Consider the following 16,200-nt stretch of genomic DNA (forward strand, 5'->3'; position numbering starts at 1 on the left):
TCCAAATTTTCATATTTTTTGAAATTTTTTTTTGAAATTTTTTTATTTTTCTCATAAATAAATATATAGAAATTGAAAGTCCATTTTTCCTTGTTTTTTTACAATTTTTTTTATTTTTTTTATTTTTTTCCCTAAAAAAATGTTTAAAATAAAAAAATTGCGATTTTTTCCATTTAAAATGATGTGTTTTCAATGGGAATTCGATGCAGTGCAATGGAATTCCGTTGAAAATCCATTTTTTCAATTTCTATATATTTATTTATGAAATCTGGTGAAAACACGTCATTTTCAAAAGGTTTTCAACGGAAATCCGATGCAGTGCATCGGATTTCCGTTGAAAATCCAATATTTTTCTTTTATTTTTTCATTTATCATTTATTTTCAACTGAAACTCGACTCGATGGTTCGGATTTTCGTTGAAAATGCAATATATTTTTATTATCTCATTGTTTTATGAAAAAACTAAAAGAAATTTGGATTTTTAATTGAAATTCGATGTAGTGCATTAGATTTCAGTTGGAAATCCACTTTTTTAATATAATTTTATTTATTTTTCGAAAAAATGAAAAACAATTGAAAAGAAAAAGGATTGCGAGCTAAAATATGATGCAATGCACCGATGTCTAGCTGTATAGACTACAATTTGATGCAGTGCATCGGATTTTAGTTAGGCTGTGGAGCCTATAGATGAAGGCGCAGGGCACCTTGTTGAATTAGAAGACGTTTCAAAGTCTGAACATACTAACGATTCAACTTAGCGTACTAATGAAGCCAATGAGGTCAATCCTGATGAAAGAACTAATCTCGAGGAGACGGCGTTACTAGAATTATTATTCGATTGAATGGAAATGTCTTATTGTAAATTTTGAACAATATGAATTGTTAAATTTTGACGTAATATATAAGTTGAACTTACTTATAATTTTCGTGTAACAATCATTGAACTTACAGATTAAGTATACTTGTATGTGTACATGTTGTCTAAACTCTCCTTTATCATTTGGGGTATATCGGAGATAAATTTATACTCTATCATTTACTCGTATGATTGGAATGTTATTGTAGACTAGTTTATTTATACACTGACAGTGTCATGTATCACGTGTCAATAGAAATTTTCTCTTGACATAGTAGTATCTCTTAATTGCAATGTTCACAATTTGCTTTATGATATATTATATATAAATATACACACATAATTAGAAGAAGTCACTTATTCAATGGGGTATGCTTTTTAGAATATGCACAAGGACTCGTGTTACTATTATACTTGCATTGACAAAAACAGCCCTGTCTAAGATTTGGACAAAAACATGGTAGATACAATATACGTCGGATGATTTTGTTGACGTGATATTAGTTAGTTCAATTTTTTTGCTATGTTTTCATAAACCACATACGCATGCGTCAAGCCTTTTTGAAATTTTGCTTAAATAAGGCATTTTTTAACATCTCGCTAAGATATGAAAAAGAGAATGCGACATATTACCTGTTTCAAATGACCCGGTGTTTTCATTGTTCCATGAATTATCAACAATATGATTGGGCTGATATATTACATTTTGCAGGATTTGCATAGAATAATTTTATGCACTCCTCTACTAGGGCTACACAGTTCTAAACATTTACATAGGTTATCATCCTCAGTGGTGTTTATTCGAAGCTCCCGAATTACCAACAAGTCGTAGTGCTTAGGATCATTTGGATCAACTCCCCGTAAATTTATGTGGAACTTTCCAATCATCTATATGAAGCTTAAATAACACATAAAGACAATGTAGATCGACATCAACTTCCATCCAGTTTTGAAGTTGGAGATCGAATATGGCGACTATTACGTCATATAAAGACAACTCTAGAGACTATTTGCCAAATTCGATTATCAATGGTTAGGACCTTTTGTCATTAATAGAAAAATCAAGGATGTAACCTTTCTCCTTGATTTACGTTCACAATTACAGATACATCTAATATCTCATAGTTCTCTCTTAGTGTCATGAACGAGTAGAATAGAGCAAAACCAAGATGAGACTAAATACTAAGAGAGACAAGAGACAAGAGACAAGAGAACAAAAACTCAACTTATGCTTTCGTAACTGATGTTGTCCACCTTGATTGGAATCAAGGTCTACCCAAGTATTTATACATGAAGGTGGAGGTATGTTGCAAGCTAGGAAACTTCTAGAGAATACATCTAATATCTCATAGTTCTCTCTTAGTACCATGAATGAGTAGAATAGAGCAAAACCAAGATGAGACTAAATACTTAGAGAGACAAGAGACAAGAGAAAGAGAACAAAAACTCAACTTATGCTTTCGTAACTAAGAGAGAGCAGAGACAAGAGAAAGAGACATTTAGTGAATTTAAGGTCCTCATATACAGGTCAACGTTGTGACACTTAGAACCATATCGATTAAGTTCTAGTCCCAATCGTATTGCACCACCTGCACCTGTTGTCAAATTTGAACATGGACCAAAGTACGACGTTGCTAATGTTGCACATGCTCAAGCCCTTGTGGAGGAATTTCATTGACTATACCTAGATAAACCAAGTCATGAACTAAAGACGACTCGTAATACTTCTCATTGGAAGAGGGGGATAATGTCATGATATGGCCTCAAATAAGAATTGAACCTGTGACCTTATGGTACATAATGTATTATTTTCATTTGCTATTTCACATGGGTTGTAGAGCTGTCCAAAATAATCTAGAAAATTCATGAACATTCTAGAATACTTTGGAACATTTGAGAAACTTTAGGAATACTCCTGAAGGCCCTATAAATAGAGCCATATATATTGTACTATTCACAACTAATTCGGCTCAATGTTGGTCTTAAGCCTCTAAGTTGTTCCTATTCTTCTAAGTTCTACTCCTTTTCTTATAATATACTTCAATTTATCATACTTCTCTCTCACTCTCTCCCTTGTGATTCACACACACACACACACACACACACACTCCGGACTGTCTCGAAATCCAAACAAAAAGAAAATGTTGGAGTATGGTCAAGATCAAGATATACAACACACAACTATTTATGAGTAAGACAACAATATGATGAATGTAAGACAAAATGAACATAAATATTAACAGAGGCAACTCAAGGTTAAATGAGAGAGAGAGGGAGAGAGAGAGAAAGGCACACAAAGTAACTCTATATATTATTCAAAAGTGAATTACAAAGAAATAGCGACATCATCGTACAAACTAGTTTACAAACTGATTATATACTTAACCAAACTAGGGAAACTACCGTTTATGCTAATTACAGATATAGCCTAACTAGTTTGTCCAATGGGGTAATGTGAATACGTCCATTATATTATTGTATTCGACAAAAAGTGTTGAGGTAGAGGACGGAGGATCTTTAAGTTTCGACATGGCGAGTTTGTGATCAATGACAACATCGCGTTGGCATTAGCCTCCAACATGCCCTCTTGATTCATATACCTAGGATTACATCAACCATGGAAGCTTGGGCATTTGAATCTTCAAAATATTGAACCCAACAATGAGCTCTATTGCTAATTATATAGCTTTCAAGAGTGCTTGATTTCAACAAAATGCACCTTTAACACATTCACATTTATCACAGGCTTCCTTGTCATTACTTGTGCATTATAGGTCAATTTTTTCTCCTCAAATGCCTTCAATGGGTTTTGAATGCTCTAACCCCTTTTGATTGTTTTTAGTGTCTTTCTTTCACGTTTCATCTAGTGATGAATTCAACCTGAATCTTGACCTTTTGTAAAACTTGATTTTTTCACGCGTTCCTTTCTTTAGACAAGCTACATTATGATGGTCGCATTGAAGACTATGTGTGGAGTAACAAGGAGGTGGTTGTCATGGATTCATTGTCTTTGAGCAATGTCTACCGGCCATGTAGTAGTTGGTCATCGTGGTTGCCAAGTGTTGTCATGGTCATCAATGGCATTCTCAGTTGGCCAATCTCCAAGTATTTATTGCTATGATTATTAGGTTCATGAGAACATTGGTCGACATAGCAATTGAACTTCATTCAATGTTGAAAGTTTTTGTATTCCTCACAATGGAAGCACATTGTAGATATGAATGTCCAAACAAATCTAGACACTAGAAATGTGATATAACTATATGTACAATGTTCTAGTGGCATTATGCAAAACAAACACAATCCAAAAGCAATATTCCTCTCCCTAAGGGCATCTCCAATAGGTAAATCCTCCAAATAACTCTCCAAATGAAAACTTGAACTCTAAAAGGGAGACGAGAATGCCAACCCATTTCCAACACTGCAGATTGCCACCACATCATGGACTTTGAAATTCCCCATTGTCCTTCAAATGCTAATCAATCTCAGATGAAGAATCAAGAAAACGAGTGATTGGACTTAGGAATCCAAACAAGTTTATAACATTTAGGAATCTCATACCCAGTTCTAGTTGTTCATAAAGCCATTATCCTTCTTGGCTAACCACCGTAGCATCTTGCATTGAAATAATTCCATCCCTTGCCATTAGATGAAATTGAATTAAAAATGAGTGTTTACCCTCCCAATCTAATGTCCTCGATTGTAAAGTTGCCATCTCTCTCTCTCTCTCTCTCTCTCAAAGTTGCCATCCTCGATGTTAGAGCCCATACCATTATCTGCCATTCGAACCATTGCTTCCATGCGACTTAGCTCACATGCATTGCGATGTGAAACAGGGCGATGGGGCACAAGTGATGAGAGTGGTTGGCTATGCACACTTTGCACTAAACAAGTTCGCGAGTCTGAGTATCACACTTTGATACAATGCTCTGCCTTTGATCATATTCAACCATGCTTTCCACTTCTCTTCGACCGAGCCCAATCTTTGCATGAATTCCTCTCACAACTAGAATGTGCACTCTCGATTGCAACATTCATTGGTAAAGTTCTTGAACATCGAGAGTTACTACTCACTTTCACACATATCACGTGAAATGTAATATTTTTGGTCTCATAGGTCATATTTGACCTCCGAAGACGATAATATAATCTATCTCTTTATCTCTTAATTGAGGATGCCATAGTATGTAATCCAATATCCTAGGTCAAGAAGCCAATGATGTTTGGCTATCATTGATCCATAACATGTTTCATGTTGTTCACTATTCACTACATTCTAGCACATGACTATTGTCTTTGTTTTGCCAAATTTCATCCTAGCATTCACAATAAATATAAGATACCAACTCTATCCACGATTGGTATCCCTCAAACATACCTCAGAGGAATGAGATCTCCTTGCCACCCTTATATTCAAATATATTTAAAATTCTTGTCTTGCCAAGTCTTTTTGGAGTACAAACATGCTTCCATGCCATTAAATCAAAGTCAAACTTTTTCCTTCCCTTGCCAAAACAAACAATATGCTGAAAGTCAACAACTTGTCAATAAATAGCCTTCACAAACAATCATAATCGTGACAACATGATGCCATAGGGGATATTTATTTTGCAACTTTAGTTCGCTAAATTTATCTCCTTGTTCATGGTGTAATGCAGACAAAAGATATGGGTTTAACGGGAAAACACTAAAACAATTCCTCCCCCACCCCCCTAACCCAACATTTAGTAACATATTATTGCAACTTATTACACCGAAGTTAACTATGATCGTATTTTACCGAAAGGCCCATACTTTAAGTTTGCACCATGAGCTCTTTTAACAAACTCTCATGACACCTTTATGGGGTCATTTAAATATGCTGGAACTAATAATTACCGGAATGCCCCCCTCCCCCACCTCATGCTATTTTAAATTACCGGAATACCCCCTAACGTTTCCTCAACAAGCGCTTTTGCAGAGTTAGAGCGAGCGAGCCATGGAACCTTGACCTCTGTTCTCCTTCAGGTTTTGAATCATGGATGCGAAAAAGACGGATGAGCACGATTTCTCTTTCTTTCTTCGCGTTCTCGCACAGTCTTCTCGAGATGGCTCTGCTTCATCAAATACTGCTCAGGAAAACGCTGTCTTAGATGCGGTAAGTTTTTTCTACGTAAAGAAAAACTCGTATACACCCGTGGGTTTTTCCTTATTTCTTCAAATGCTCCTAGTTTTTCTTGTTTCCAATAAGGTCCTTGTTAAACTCCCGAAAGAGAGTAATAAGGAGTTGGGGGGTTGGATTGGCCATATAGTTGAGAAAAAGAGGATGAATTGACGTATAAATGATCCTGATGTGTGAATTGATCATATAATTGTGAAAAAGAGAATGAATTGATATTGTAATTGAAAGGAGGATGAATTGAACATATATTTGCTCAAATAGCTCATATAATTGGTCTCTCTGGGATTGACCTAGCGCATCTGGGAAAGTAGTGAAAGCTTAAGAGCATTTGGGGATGTATAGAAAAACTCAGAGGTGTTCTGGTGCTTTTTCATTTATTCATACATAGATCTTTTGTTATTTTCCTTTCTTTCTCAATTTATTTCACCCTTATGGAAGGTTTTAGGATTTTCTTAAATTCACAGATGCATGTAATTTCATTTGGTCAACACATATATTCCCACCTATGTCATATGCTTGCTATATTTCACATTATATCAAGGAGAATGTTATATATATAGTTATATATATATTTATGCATGTATATATGTATGTATGTATTTATATAAGCCCGTTGACATCATGTGGAATATAGCAAAGATTATTGATCGTTGAATAAGGCCATATTCATAATGTCAAACAATCATTGCATGCTTCTTTGCTGTATTTTACATAATATCAGGGAACACATCTACACACATATATTCCCTTCTCATATTATAAATATATATATGTATGTATGTATTTATGTAAGCCCCTTGACATCACGTGGAATATAGCAAAGATTATTGATTGTTGAATAAGGCCATATTCATAATGTCAAAAAATCATTACATGCTTACTTGCTGTATTTTACATAATATCAGGGAACACATACACACACATATATTCCCTTCTCAAAGACTTAAGTAATCCACATACGTTTGCTATATTTCACATGTATTGAGGAACATTTATGTGTGCCATATTCGAAATTTCAGAGTCTGAAGGAGTCTTTACATGGTACGGAGCACAGGTGTATATGCACTAGTCAAAGATATGAGAGATATTTACAGAGTACATGATTTCTTGCTATATATCACGTGATTTTGAGGAGCATATATATCGATATATGTGCACAAAGAGTTGAGCGATCGTTACAATTGTGCTTGTGATGTTTACATGATATCAATGAACATACACATGCCATAGTCAACGACTCAAAGAACTTTTATATTCTATCTCACTGTTTGACATGATATTTTACAACATACTGGGGAGCATATATACACACTCTTCCTCTATTGTTTCTAGCCATTTCCTTGAAGGTTTTCACCTTAAATGAGGTTCCCACTAGCTCACATGATATTTCACACCATAAGCCCCTTCTTTAGTTGTTTCTAATTTCTGTGTAATAGATGTTTTGTGGTTTCTCACTTTACATTGAGGTTTTCCACCAGCAATATAAGTTCACAAGTGCTACCTGTATTTTGCAGATCACGAAACTTCATACGATGTGTGAGGGCCATATTGATCTTGTTGGCACTGTTAATAACTCTGTCAATAAGCTTTTCCAGCGGTCGACTGCATCTGTTACCCAATATCGCTCAAGTACAGGACTTCTGATGCTGGTATGTCTCAGTATATGCCATTGTGAGCTATAAAAGTGCAAGATCACGCCCCCAAATCAGTAGCTTAATGATCATGTGTTTGATTATGTTTATTGTTACCGAAGGATGGTAAACATCATCAAAACTTTATGGAACTAGAGATTGATTTAATAACAGATTACCCACGTATTTGTAGGTTTTGATTCTAAAACATCACAAATTCTTTAAAGGTGATTGTCTAATATTGCTAGTGCAAATGGCAGTAAGCTTGGTTTGTTTCTTCATCCAACTCTGGTTTAATCCATGATTATTGATACTAATCCAATTGAGAGGTCTAGCTTGATTTGGGGCAACCAATATATCCATTTTCTACTTTGCTGCAGCCAGGCCTAGCTATGAATTGCACAATGGATCACGTTCTAGACAGCTTTCTTTGTAGAATTTCTGGGCAAAAAGATTACCCTATTCTGGATCTCCACCATATTTATGATCTCCAAAGTCCTCTTCGATGACTCAATACTGAACCATCCCAAAAACTCACGAAGTTCTGAATGCTCATGGCAATGTATGTCTAGAAGTCTTATATTTTTCCAAGAATGGAAGATGCATTTTGCTTGTCATATTCTGCTAAGATTGGACACATTTTGCTATATAGAGCTTAGGAAATATGATACCTTTGGAGCTACCTACAAGTTACTTTTTGATATCATCTTGTTGGGCTCGCAATTGGTATGTGGGTCTTGGGCTTACATCTCTTTCTTGGTAATTTCATGGGATTTGAATGTGGGATTAATAACGTTGATATCAGGTCAGCTTTTTAAAGTAAATGTTCTTAAAGCAATATTACTTTTTGATGGAACAGAGGCAGCTGGAAGGCAGAGTATCTGAAACTGCCCTATGCATTTTCCAAAGAGTGATAAAACACCAATTGAACCAGCGATTTACTTAAGCTCACCACCAGAGAGGTTCTATGTAAATGAACAAATCTGCTTAAGATTTTCACTCATTTTGACTTAATTTCACATCTTAGAGCTAGCTCGCTCCTGAACAAAGAATTTGACACCTTGTTGGCCACAAAGACCGACACCCTTTCAGTATTTCATTGATTAATAATTAACTGAAGATAATATAATAAGATATAATGCAAAACCTTGAAACAAAGCTAGTTGTTTTAAGCTTATTTCAGCCATTAAACCTAGACACAAAATGGGCGAACTATGATCTTGCATGAAACCTAGCTTCTGTAGTTCAAAGAGGGGACATGTTTTGTCCTTCAGCCTGTTGGATTTAATTATTATGGTGGGTATGAGAAACAATGCCTTCTAGGTCTACGAAATGATTTTCTTTGCCCAATCATCACGGTTCAGCATGTGTGCATGGTATTTCTGAGAACACTGTTGATGATTAATAAATTGGGGGTTTAGGGTTTAGGGTATCACACCATTTCTGGCAAACTAAGTAATTCATTACAATAGTGCTTACTAATCCTTAGCGGGAAACTATCAATTGATTGGAAGACTGATGTTCCTATATTATTATTATTCTGCATATTGAATGATATCCCATGTATTTGAATGCAACTGTTTTTGGTTTGTATCACAGGCCATACTTCAATTTTTCCTTGACTTCGGAGAATATGTTTTGCATGATGCAGATCCAAGTTTAAACATTTTTTTCAAGTCTTGCTTGAGTCGGTATATACCGTTAAATTATTAAGCATATTTCTCTTTTATATTTAGTCTATGATGAATTTATTAGTATGCTTTTATTGTTGAGTGTCTTAGAAATTTTGCTCAAAATACAGGCTGTATGCGGATCCAGTTGTAGCTGGTGCAACAGTCAATTTTTTGAATCGGAACAAGAAGAAACTTTTGCTGTCACATCCTGCATTGCTTCCACAGGCAACATATTTAATATACTTTGTGACTGACCATTTTATTAACCCTACAAACAATTCTATTGCTTAATTTCACTTTTTTGTCCATGCAGTACTTTCCTTTGTTGCTAAAGGTGATTGCATGGAATGGGAAAATGTAAGTAACATTATGTTTAGGAGCATGGAATGAATTTTCCTATGCAAAAAGACATTCCAGAAAGCATATTACGAGTCACTCAGTGTCCTAGAGGACATTTTTGCATGGAAATGATTTACTGATAATAAGATGAGACATGAGTGGGTCTTTCTTATTATTGAAGAGCTCCTTTTATACAAGATGAGAAATATCAAAACTTCTTCTACTTGATCAACAAGCTGCATTTTTCATTCTTATATTCTCAGTAAAACACTTAAAGTGCAGTTGAAAGGTATATATGTATATGTAACATGTATTCCATTCAATGTTGAAATCTTAGCATACATATCTTGGCTGCAGTAGTTTCGTGTTTGGTTTGGTTGGCTGTGAAGGGATGACAGCAGAAGAAAGAATATACATTATACATAATATGATTCATGATACTTTGACTACAGTCAGAATGTTTAATCTGTTGGGATCCAAATTATGATTGATGGTTATTATCTCAATAATTAGTGAGTAGTATATGACTTTCTAACTAGTATACAATTATTTTCATTATTGCATTAAAAATGTTGTTTTTCAAATTGGATTGTTCAAACTGTGTTTATGATCTCTCAAGATGGAATTTTATAGTCCATTTGACCTAACTCTATTCATTCTACCAGTTTGGATGCAGATTTCTTGCAACTGTTTCCTGCACTCATGGGGCCCACATCATTTCTACCATTATTTCCAGCACTACTTGATCTTCCTAGTGAGTTTACTGTCACCTGGTTGTGTTTTTCTCTCTTCTCTGCTAAAAGGTGGCTCTTCTTTGCATGTTGTACTTTGTACTCTTTATTTCCTGTATGGAAAATCATGTATAAGTATGGAAACTATCTTTCATGGGTTCCCACAATATGGTCTTGGTGCTATGGTATGTGGATGGCTCACATCCAGTGACCTGGAGTCTAATAATATTAAGTAGTTGGATCCATGATGATCTCTATAGTATGAGTCCTTTGGATAGCATTAGAAGTAGAGGGTCATGGAATCCATCAGTGAGCTTTAATATGGGAAAAAGTTTCTCGATTGTCAATTAAATTCACAAGAAACTGCCCCTTTGAGTCTGTTGAGAAGATTCCACTAGATTCTAAGTTATCCAAATGGTCCAGACTCCAGAGTGCCCAAACTCTCCTATTTACTGTTATTTCAAAAAAGTCCAGAGTTCTTGCATAAATTATGCAAGTTTAAGTTCTATGAATGCCATTAACTCAAAATAAGATTTGCAATTGAGTTTTGGCCTGCAGCTTTGGTACTAGCCCTGGAGGACCTTGAGCGCCGTTCAGGCTCCTTACTGAGTGAGAATGTTGCGGCAGTTCAAAAAAGTCCAGCTGCAGAGGTACTACGTAAAAAAATGATGCATTTCTTCATACAAAATAAAGAAAAGAAAATCATATGTATATCCATTGAACGACTTTTAAGGTACATGAGACCAAAATTTGACACATCAGAATCATGACAATCTACTTGTGGGTGCAGTTCAGAAATGTTCAACTAAGGTTAGGATTATGAAAGATTCTTAATGAGGGCATTGCACTATTTTGCAGGCCTTGCTTGCATTAATGGATGAAGCTTACACAGGATCAAGTACACCAGATCCTGGTGGGGACTCTGATGATGAAGAATCAACATCAAAGGACGAAGCAAATGCGTTATTTGCAGACCTTTTAAAAGACGAAAATGATGGCCTTGCAGTAAGCTACTTCCACCAGGAAAATAACATTATTCTGTGTTTTTTTAATGAAATTGTGCACCCAATAAGTAAAAAACGCAAGGACTGAGTTGCTATATAATTGCAGCCACTTAAGTTTTTTTTCAGATTTTTTCTGAAGTAAGTTCTCTATATAATAAATTAATGTTGCACAATTTCTGAAAATGATACATTTCATGACTGAAGTTTATCTTTCAAGATTTCTAGTACGCTATGAACTGTAATATCACACACCATAAAATGAAGGAAAAGGAATAACTTGTACTTTGTGCTAAAATCTCACTCTATACTTTTGTTAGAATTGAAAATATTGATATATCTTGGCATGTTTATTCAATGAAGAAGTAATATGTTGTGTATCTGAAATAGGAAAGACACTGGAAGTCTCCAGAAATGGCTCAAGCTATAAAAGCTGTTATGGGATCTGCACAGTCAGAAAGGCTTCAGCATGCCACAAAGCTTGTTCCCACACTACTAAAATTATACTTTGGTGTTGCAATCAGAGATGTCAATGACTGTATGTTTTGAACTTACATTGTCATTTAACCTACTCATTCCTGCCATAGTTCAATGCTACAAAAATTCTAGTTCCTGCCATATTCCATATTTCAGTGAACTGTTCACCTGGAAATACAATATTATAGTTTTATGTATAGATAAATAAATAATTACCTACATACAATTAAGTCTGAAACAAATGCACATTAGAAAACTGAAATTAACATGAACACAAAGTACTCTAATATTTATTTTCTATTGAGGAACCTTAAGGATTAGAAACAGAGCTTAAACTGCACAACAGCTGTTGAATACACAAATTATTGTAGAACTAGATTCTAGTTCTGAAGAGGTTGCATAAAAGAGATGGCATAGAACATAGAAAACAAACACTTGCATATCAAAATGCTGAAATTATCATTATCAATGAAAACAAAAATTTGAAATAATTGATTGCCATCTGAATTTCTTTTAACCCTTTCCAGCCTTGCTGTGTGCGCTATTACCAATTTTGTTCCAAAGGTTTGATGCAATGTTTCCTGATGAGAAATTCTGCCTAGAGGTGTGTTGAGGTATACTCTACTAAAGAATCTTGATCTGATTCACAATTTTGATCAAGAGCTTTTAAAAGGAACTGATACCTGTTGACATAGGTTCAAAAGGAGTGCCTGGGATTCATTCTTACAGCATTCCAAAGGTTCCCAGAACTTATATGTGTACTTAAGGTATGTTAAAATATCTATCTATAAGAGACAATCTTCTCCTCATTGATGATCAACATGCAAATTTTTCGAGTTCGTGTGACAGAAACCAATTGTTGACAAAATTTGCCAACCTTATTTAAGTGATGCCAAGGTACACATTTCTTTATTCCTTTTACACTGGAAATAGATAAAAACAAAATCTCTTCTGAAAGTTTCTGTTGCAGGCTGAGCTGGCTCTACAGCTTTGTTGGGCAATAGGAGAGCATGGAGGTTGTGATCCATCTTATAAGGGTGTAGCAAGAGAGCTTTTTGAATGCCTAGAGCTTCTCTTGTTTGAAAACATTTCATCAAGGTAAAAATCCCATCTGTAGTTAATCATATAAATTTGAAAACATTGATAGGAGATCCATCTCTCACTTTATTAGTGAATGTGTTTTAGAGGAATAAGGACATTGGATTCCTCTGGGACAGTAACAGACGCAGATATTCTTGTGAGGGCTACCCAATCTCGGTTACTTTGTGTTGTTGTGACTGCGATCACCAAGCTTGCGACCTGCCATCGAGAACTACGTCCAAGGGCACATGTTTGTTTGACCAAGGTTGGTGTTCTTTCTGACGGCGCAGCTTTTATGACCATATCTATGACCCTCTAATGAATGTACTTCCCCACAACCTAAGAACGGAAGTATCAAACTTTCCTAGATAGGTTCATGTTTTGATACTCCCTGGACAACTAGGTTTGTACTGTTCAACAAGCCTAGATGGTCCTAGCTTCATTAATATTGCATCAAAACGATACCTATGGTTTTATTTAAAACCTTGAAAGTTTTTGTTAATGTTTACATGCACCTTAGTATACCACAGATCAATGCATCCTTACTTCATTAGTATCTGCATCAAAGCCATATAACTATAGATTACTTGCTTCACTTATGTTTGCAAATGCCAAAGTACACCCTATTGGAAGGTAATTCTATTGATTGGGAGATATCGACCTTTCTCTATTTCATATGCATTCAGGCATTCCATGGATGTAAATATAGCTTTACTTGATCCTTTCTCTTGTAACCAATGCATGTGAGTCTCTTCAGGTTGCAAGGTCTCAGCAGGTCTTGGATAGAGTTGTGTGGAGGCGGGCATGTGACTACCTTGGTCTCATGAATGAGCCTGCAATTTGCTCCTCTATCCTCGGGTCATCTGCTGGATATGAAGACCGCCCTGGAAATATTCGGTGGATCAATGCTCCTCGAAAGGCGATTGCCCACATACCATTCCATTTGCTTCAAGGAACTCAAGGTATATTAGTTTTATTCCCCAGGCATTCTAGCATTTTTACTAGCCCTCAAATAATCATATTTTTCAAATATAGTTGCAATGTTTCTGTGTTTTGAATGGATATGCTGACACTGCATGTTGTTGTGGGGGTGGGCACGTAGGTCCTCCCTTTCATGATTTCTCTCTTTCAGATCTGTTGGGTCAGAGCTGAACGTTATCATCTGAGGCATGCGTAAGGAATTCAACAGATCAAAATATGTTGTTGGTTTGTCGTTGCTGATAATCTGTTACTTATGATTGTTAGTTACTGAAAGAATTCGAGGAAATTATAATATGTACCCAGACAGTGGGTGATGATCATACTCATACGAGGAAATAAAGCAATTCAGAGAATTGTTGTGGGATTCATAACAACCTTTCGTTAGGGCATTTGTTTGAATAAAATTTATAATGTTGTTACCATATATCCATTCCTTTGGGGATTAACTATGAATATACATGAGGAATTTTGTTGACAGCATGGCCTTCAATTGGAAGTATTTGGCTTAATTTTTTAAAAATGTGATCATTTAAATAGATGCATAGCTTAACAGAACTGATCCAAGAAATTGATTTGTAGAAAACATTTATAAATTCTTATTGTAACATCCATAGGATGCCGTTTTAGATTATAAATGTATTTATGAGTGATGATTAAAATAATATTGTTCATAATACATATGGTGCCCTAGTGGAATAATCGTCTGAATAAAAATTTGACTTGTTCCTTGAAATTGAGACCAATATTATGTATGGTTGATGACTATTCCTGTACTTCGATACGCCTAGCCTATTATAACAAGGTTGCATGAGTCTTTTGAGGTTGACCAAACCATGAGCTGTGAATATTTTGTGAATCGATGATAGTATTTAAGATAGATCTATATAAAACAAATGTGTAAAGGAATCTCATTATCATTTCTTCACAAAATCAATCTCATTCATTGTGAGGGATCTATTATCTCAATACCAAGTAATCTATTATGAGGGATCTATTATCTCCCATGTAATCTATAGTGTGGCAAGATGAAGGCATTAACGGGTTTATATTCTGAAATACTGAAGATCTTCACTCCAAAACTTTACCATTCCATTTAAATGTTTACACTTGCATAGCTTTTGTTGGACAATTATTTATGGTAGTTCTTGGTTAGTTATGGATGGTTCTTGGTCTTGTTCTAACTGCCTAGCTAGACCACGGTTGGTTCTATTGACTATGACTCATGCTATCTTAAATAGAGTTCCTTAGGATGGATTGTGGTAATACCACACTATATTGAAATGTGATTATTAGCCATGCAAATCTAGGTAAATATAAGGAGGCTTTTGTTGCATGATGTACATTGTAGGATGAATCACAATGCTACTTATTACCATTAGTACTTAATCACAATACAATTAACTCCTAATGAGCATTGTGGATTGCTCAATATCATTTATTGAGTTTATGGAGAAATGTTTTTGCATGATATAGAAAGTTTGTTCCCCATAATTATATCTACTTGTTGAGCAAGGGTAGGGGAAGTGATATTATTTTAGAAATATAAACAGTTGGACCAATTTTAGCCCTATTACTTGAAGGGGTAATGTTATGGGCATGACCATATATTATCATGTGGTGAGAATTTTCCGTAGTATTCTATACACGTGGATAAGTGTGAGTAAATGAGAGTGTAAAGAAGGGGAGGATTACTTTTAATCCTCGGGATTGAGACAACCCATTAGGCCAAGTGTGAACTTCCTTGGGGGCCTTGGGTATTGCTATAAATAAGAGGCCTAACTACCCTCATTTCAGCATCTTGTTGAGTACGTCGAGACTCTGTCTTGTGGTGGGTCAACTCTTGTAGCGAGCGCGCCAGCACTAGGTACGACTCGACGCCACGACAGTGGTATGAGATGCCGATCGAGGCTTGAATCCGTCTCGATCCCTTCGCTCGGGGGTGGTCTGGTGGATCGACACCCTTCTTTCTCTCTCTCCTTTCTATTTATCTATCTATTTATCTATATTCTATCCTTATTTTTTGCTTCCATTAGTTCATGTCTCTAATAGTTGGTATCAGAGCCTATGTTCTAATGTTTCTTTTGTTGTCTTTTGTCTTGTTGATTGATGGTGATCGATCGATGTGCGATCGACCTTGATCCAGACAATGATCAACAAAGGAACTTCGGTAACTCTTTCCTTCTTTTTTTTCTATTTTTTCTTCTTCCATCTAATCATGTGTATAGTCTATACATAATTGTTTTCATTAATTTAATGATGTTGTAGTGGTA

General features: G+C 35.5%; 1 protein-coding gene across 1 annotated transcript; it reads left to right on the plus strand.

Annotated features, from left to right (window-relative positions):
• Positions 1 to 5,801: 5,801 nt before the first annotated feature.
• LOC147865157 (AP-5 complex subunit zeta-1) lies at positions 5,802 to 14,592 on the plus strand. The gene is made up of 16 exons (XM_087317906.1): positions 5,802 to 5,993; positions 7,532 to 7,666; positions 9,248 to 9,339; positions 9,450 to 9,546; positions 9,635 to 9,678; positions 10,326 to 10,414; positions 10,950 to 11,041; positions 11,250 to 11,396; positions 11,783 to 11,930; positions 12,397 to 12,473; positions 12,565 to 12,636; positions 12,719 to 12,766; positions 12,840 to 12,967; positions 13,055 to 13,214; positions 13,707 to 13,911; positions 14,052 to 14,592. The coding sequence occupies exons 1-16, from the start codon at positions 5,874 to 5,876 to the stop codon at positions 14,099 to 14,101; spliced, it is 1,704 nt and encodes a 567-aa protein (XP_087174032.1). The 5' UTR covers positions 5,802 to 5,873; the 3' UTR covers positions 14,102 to 14,592.
• The last annotated feature ends 1,608 nt before the right edge of the window (positions 14,593 to 16,200 follow it).

The sequence above is a fragment of the Azolla caroliniana genome, unplaced genomic scaffold (assembly GCF_043228905.1).
Source record: "Azolla caroliniana isolate FFs.n. ecotype wild unplaced genomic scaffold, voAzoCaro1.0.p SCAF_4, whole genome shotgun sequence".
NCBI classification, from domain to species: Eukaryota; Viridiplantae; Streptophyta; class Polypodiopsida; order Salviniales; family Salviniaceae; genus Azolla; species Azolla caroliniana.

What these genes read in the sequence shown, in the direction of transcription:
- LOC147865157 (XM_087317906.1), top strand. Translation starts at nt 5,874, where the DNA reads ATGGATGCGAAAAAGACGGATGAGCACGATTTCTCTTTCTTTCTTCGC. An exon ending in AATCAGAGATGTCAATGACT is followed by an intron (nt 11,931 to 12,396) that starts GTATGTTTTGAA and finishes AACCCTTTCCAG; the next exon opens with CCTTGCTGTGTGCGCTATTA. An exon ending in TTTGAAAACATTTCATCAAG is followed by an intron (nt 12,968 to 13,054) that starts GTAAAAATCCCA and finishes AATGTGTTTTAG; the next exon opens with AGGAATAAGGACATTGGATT.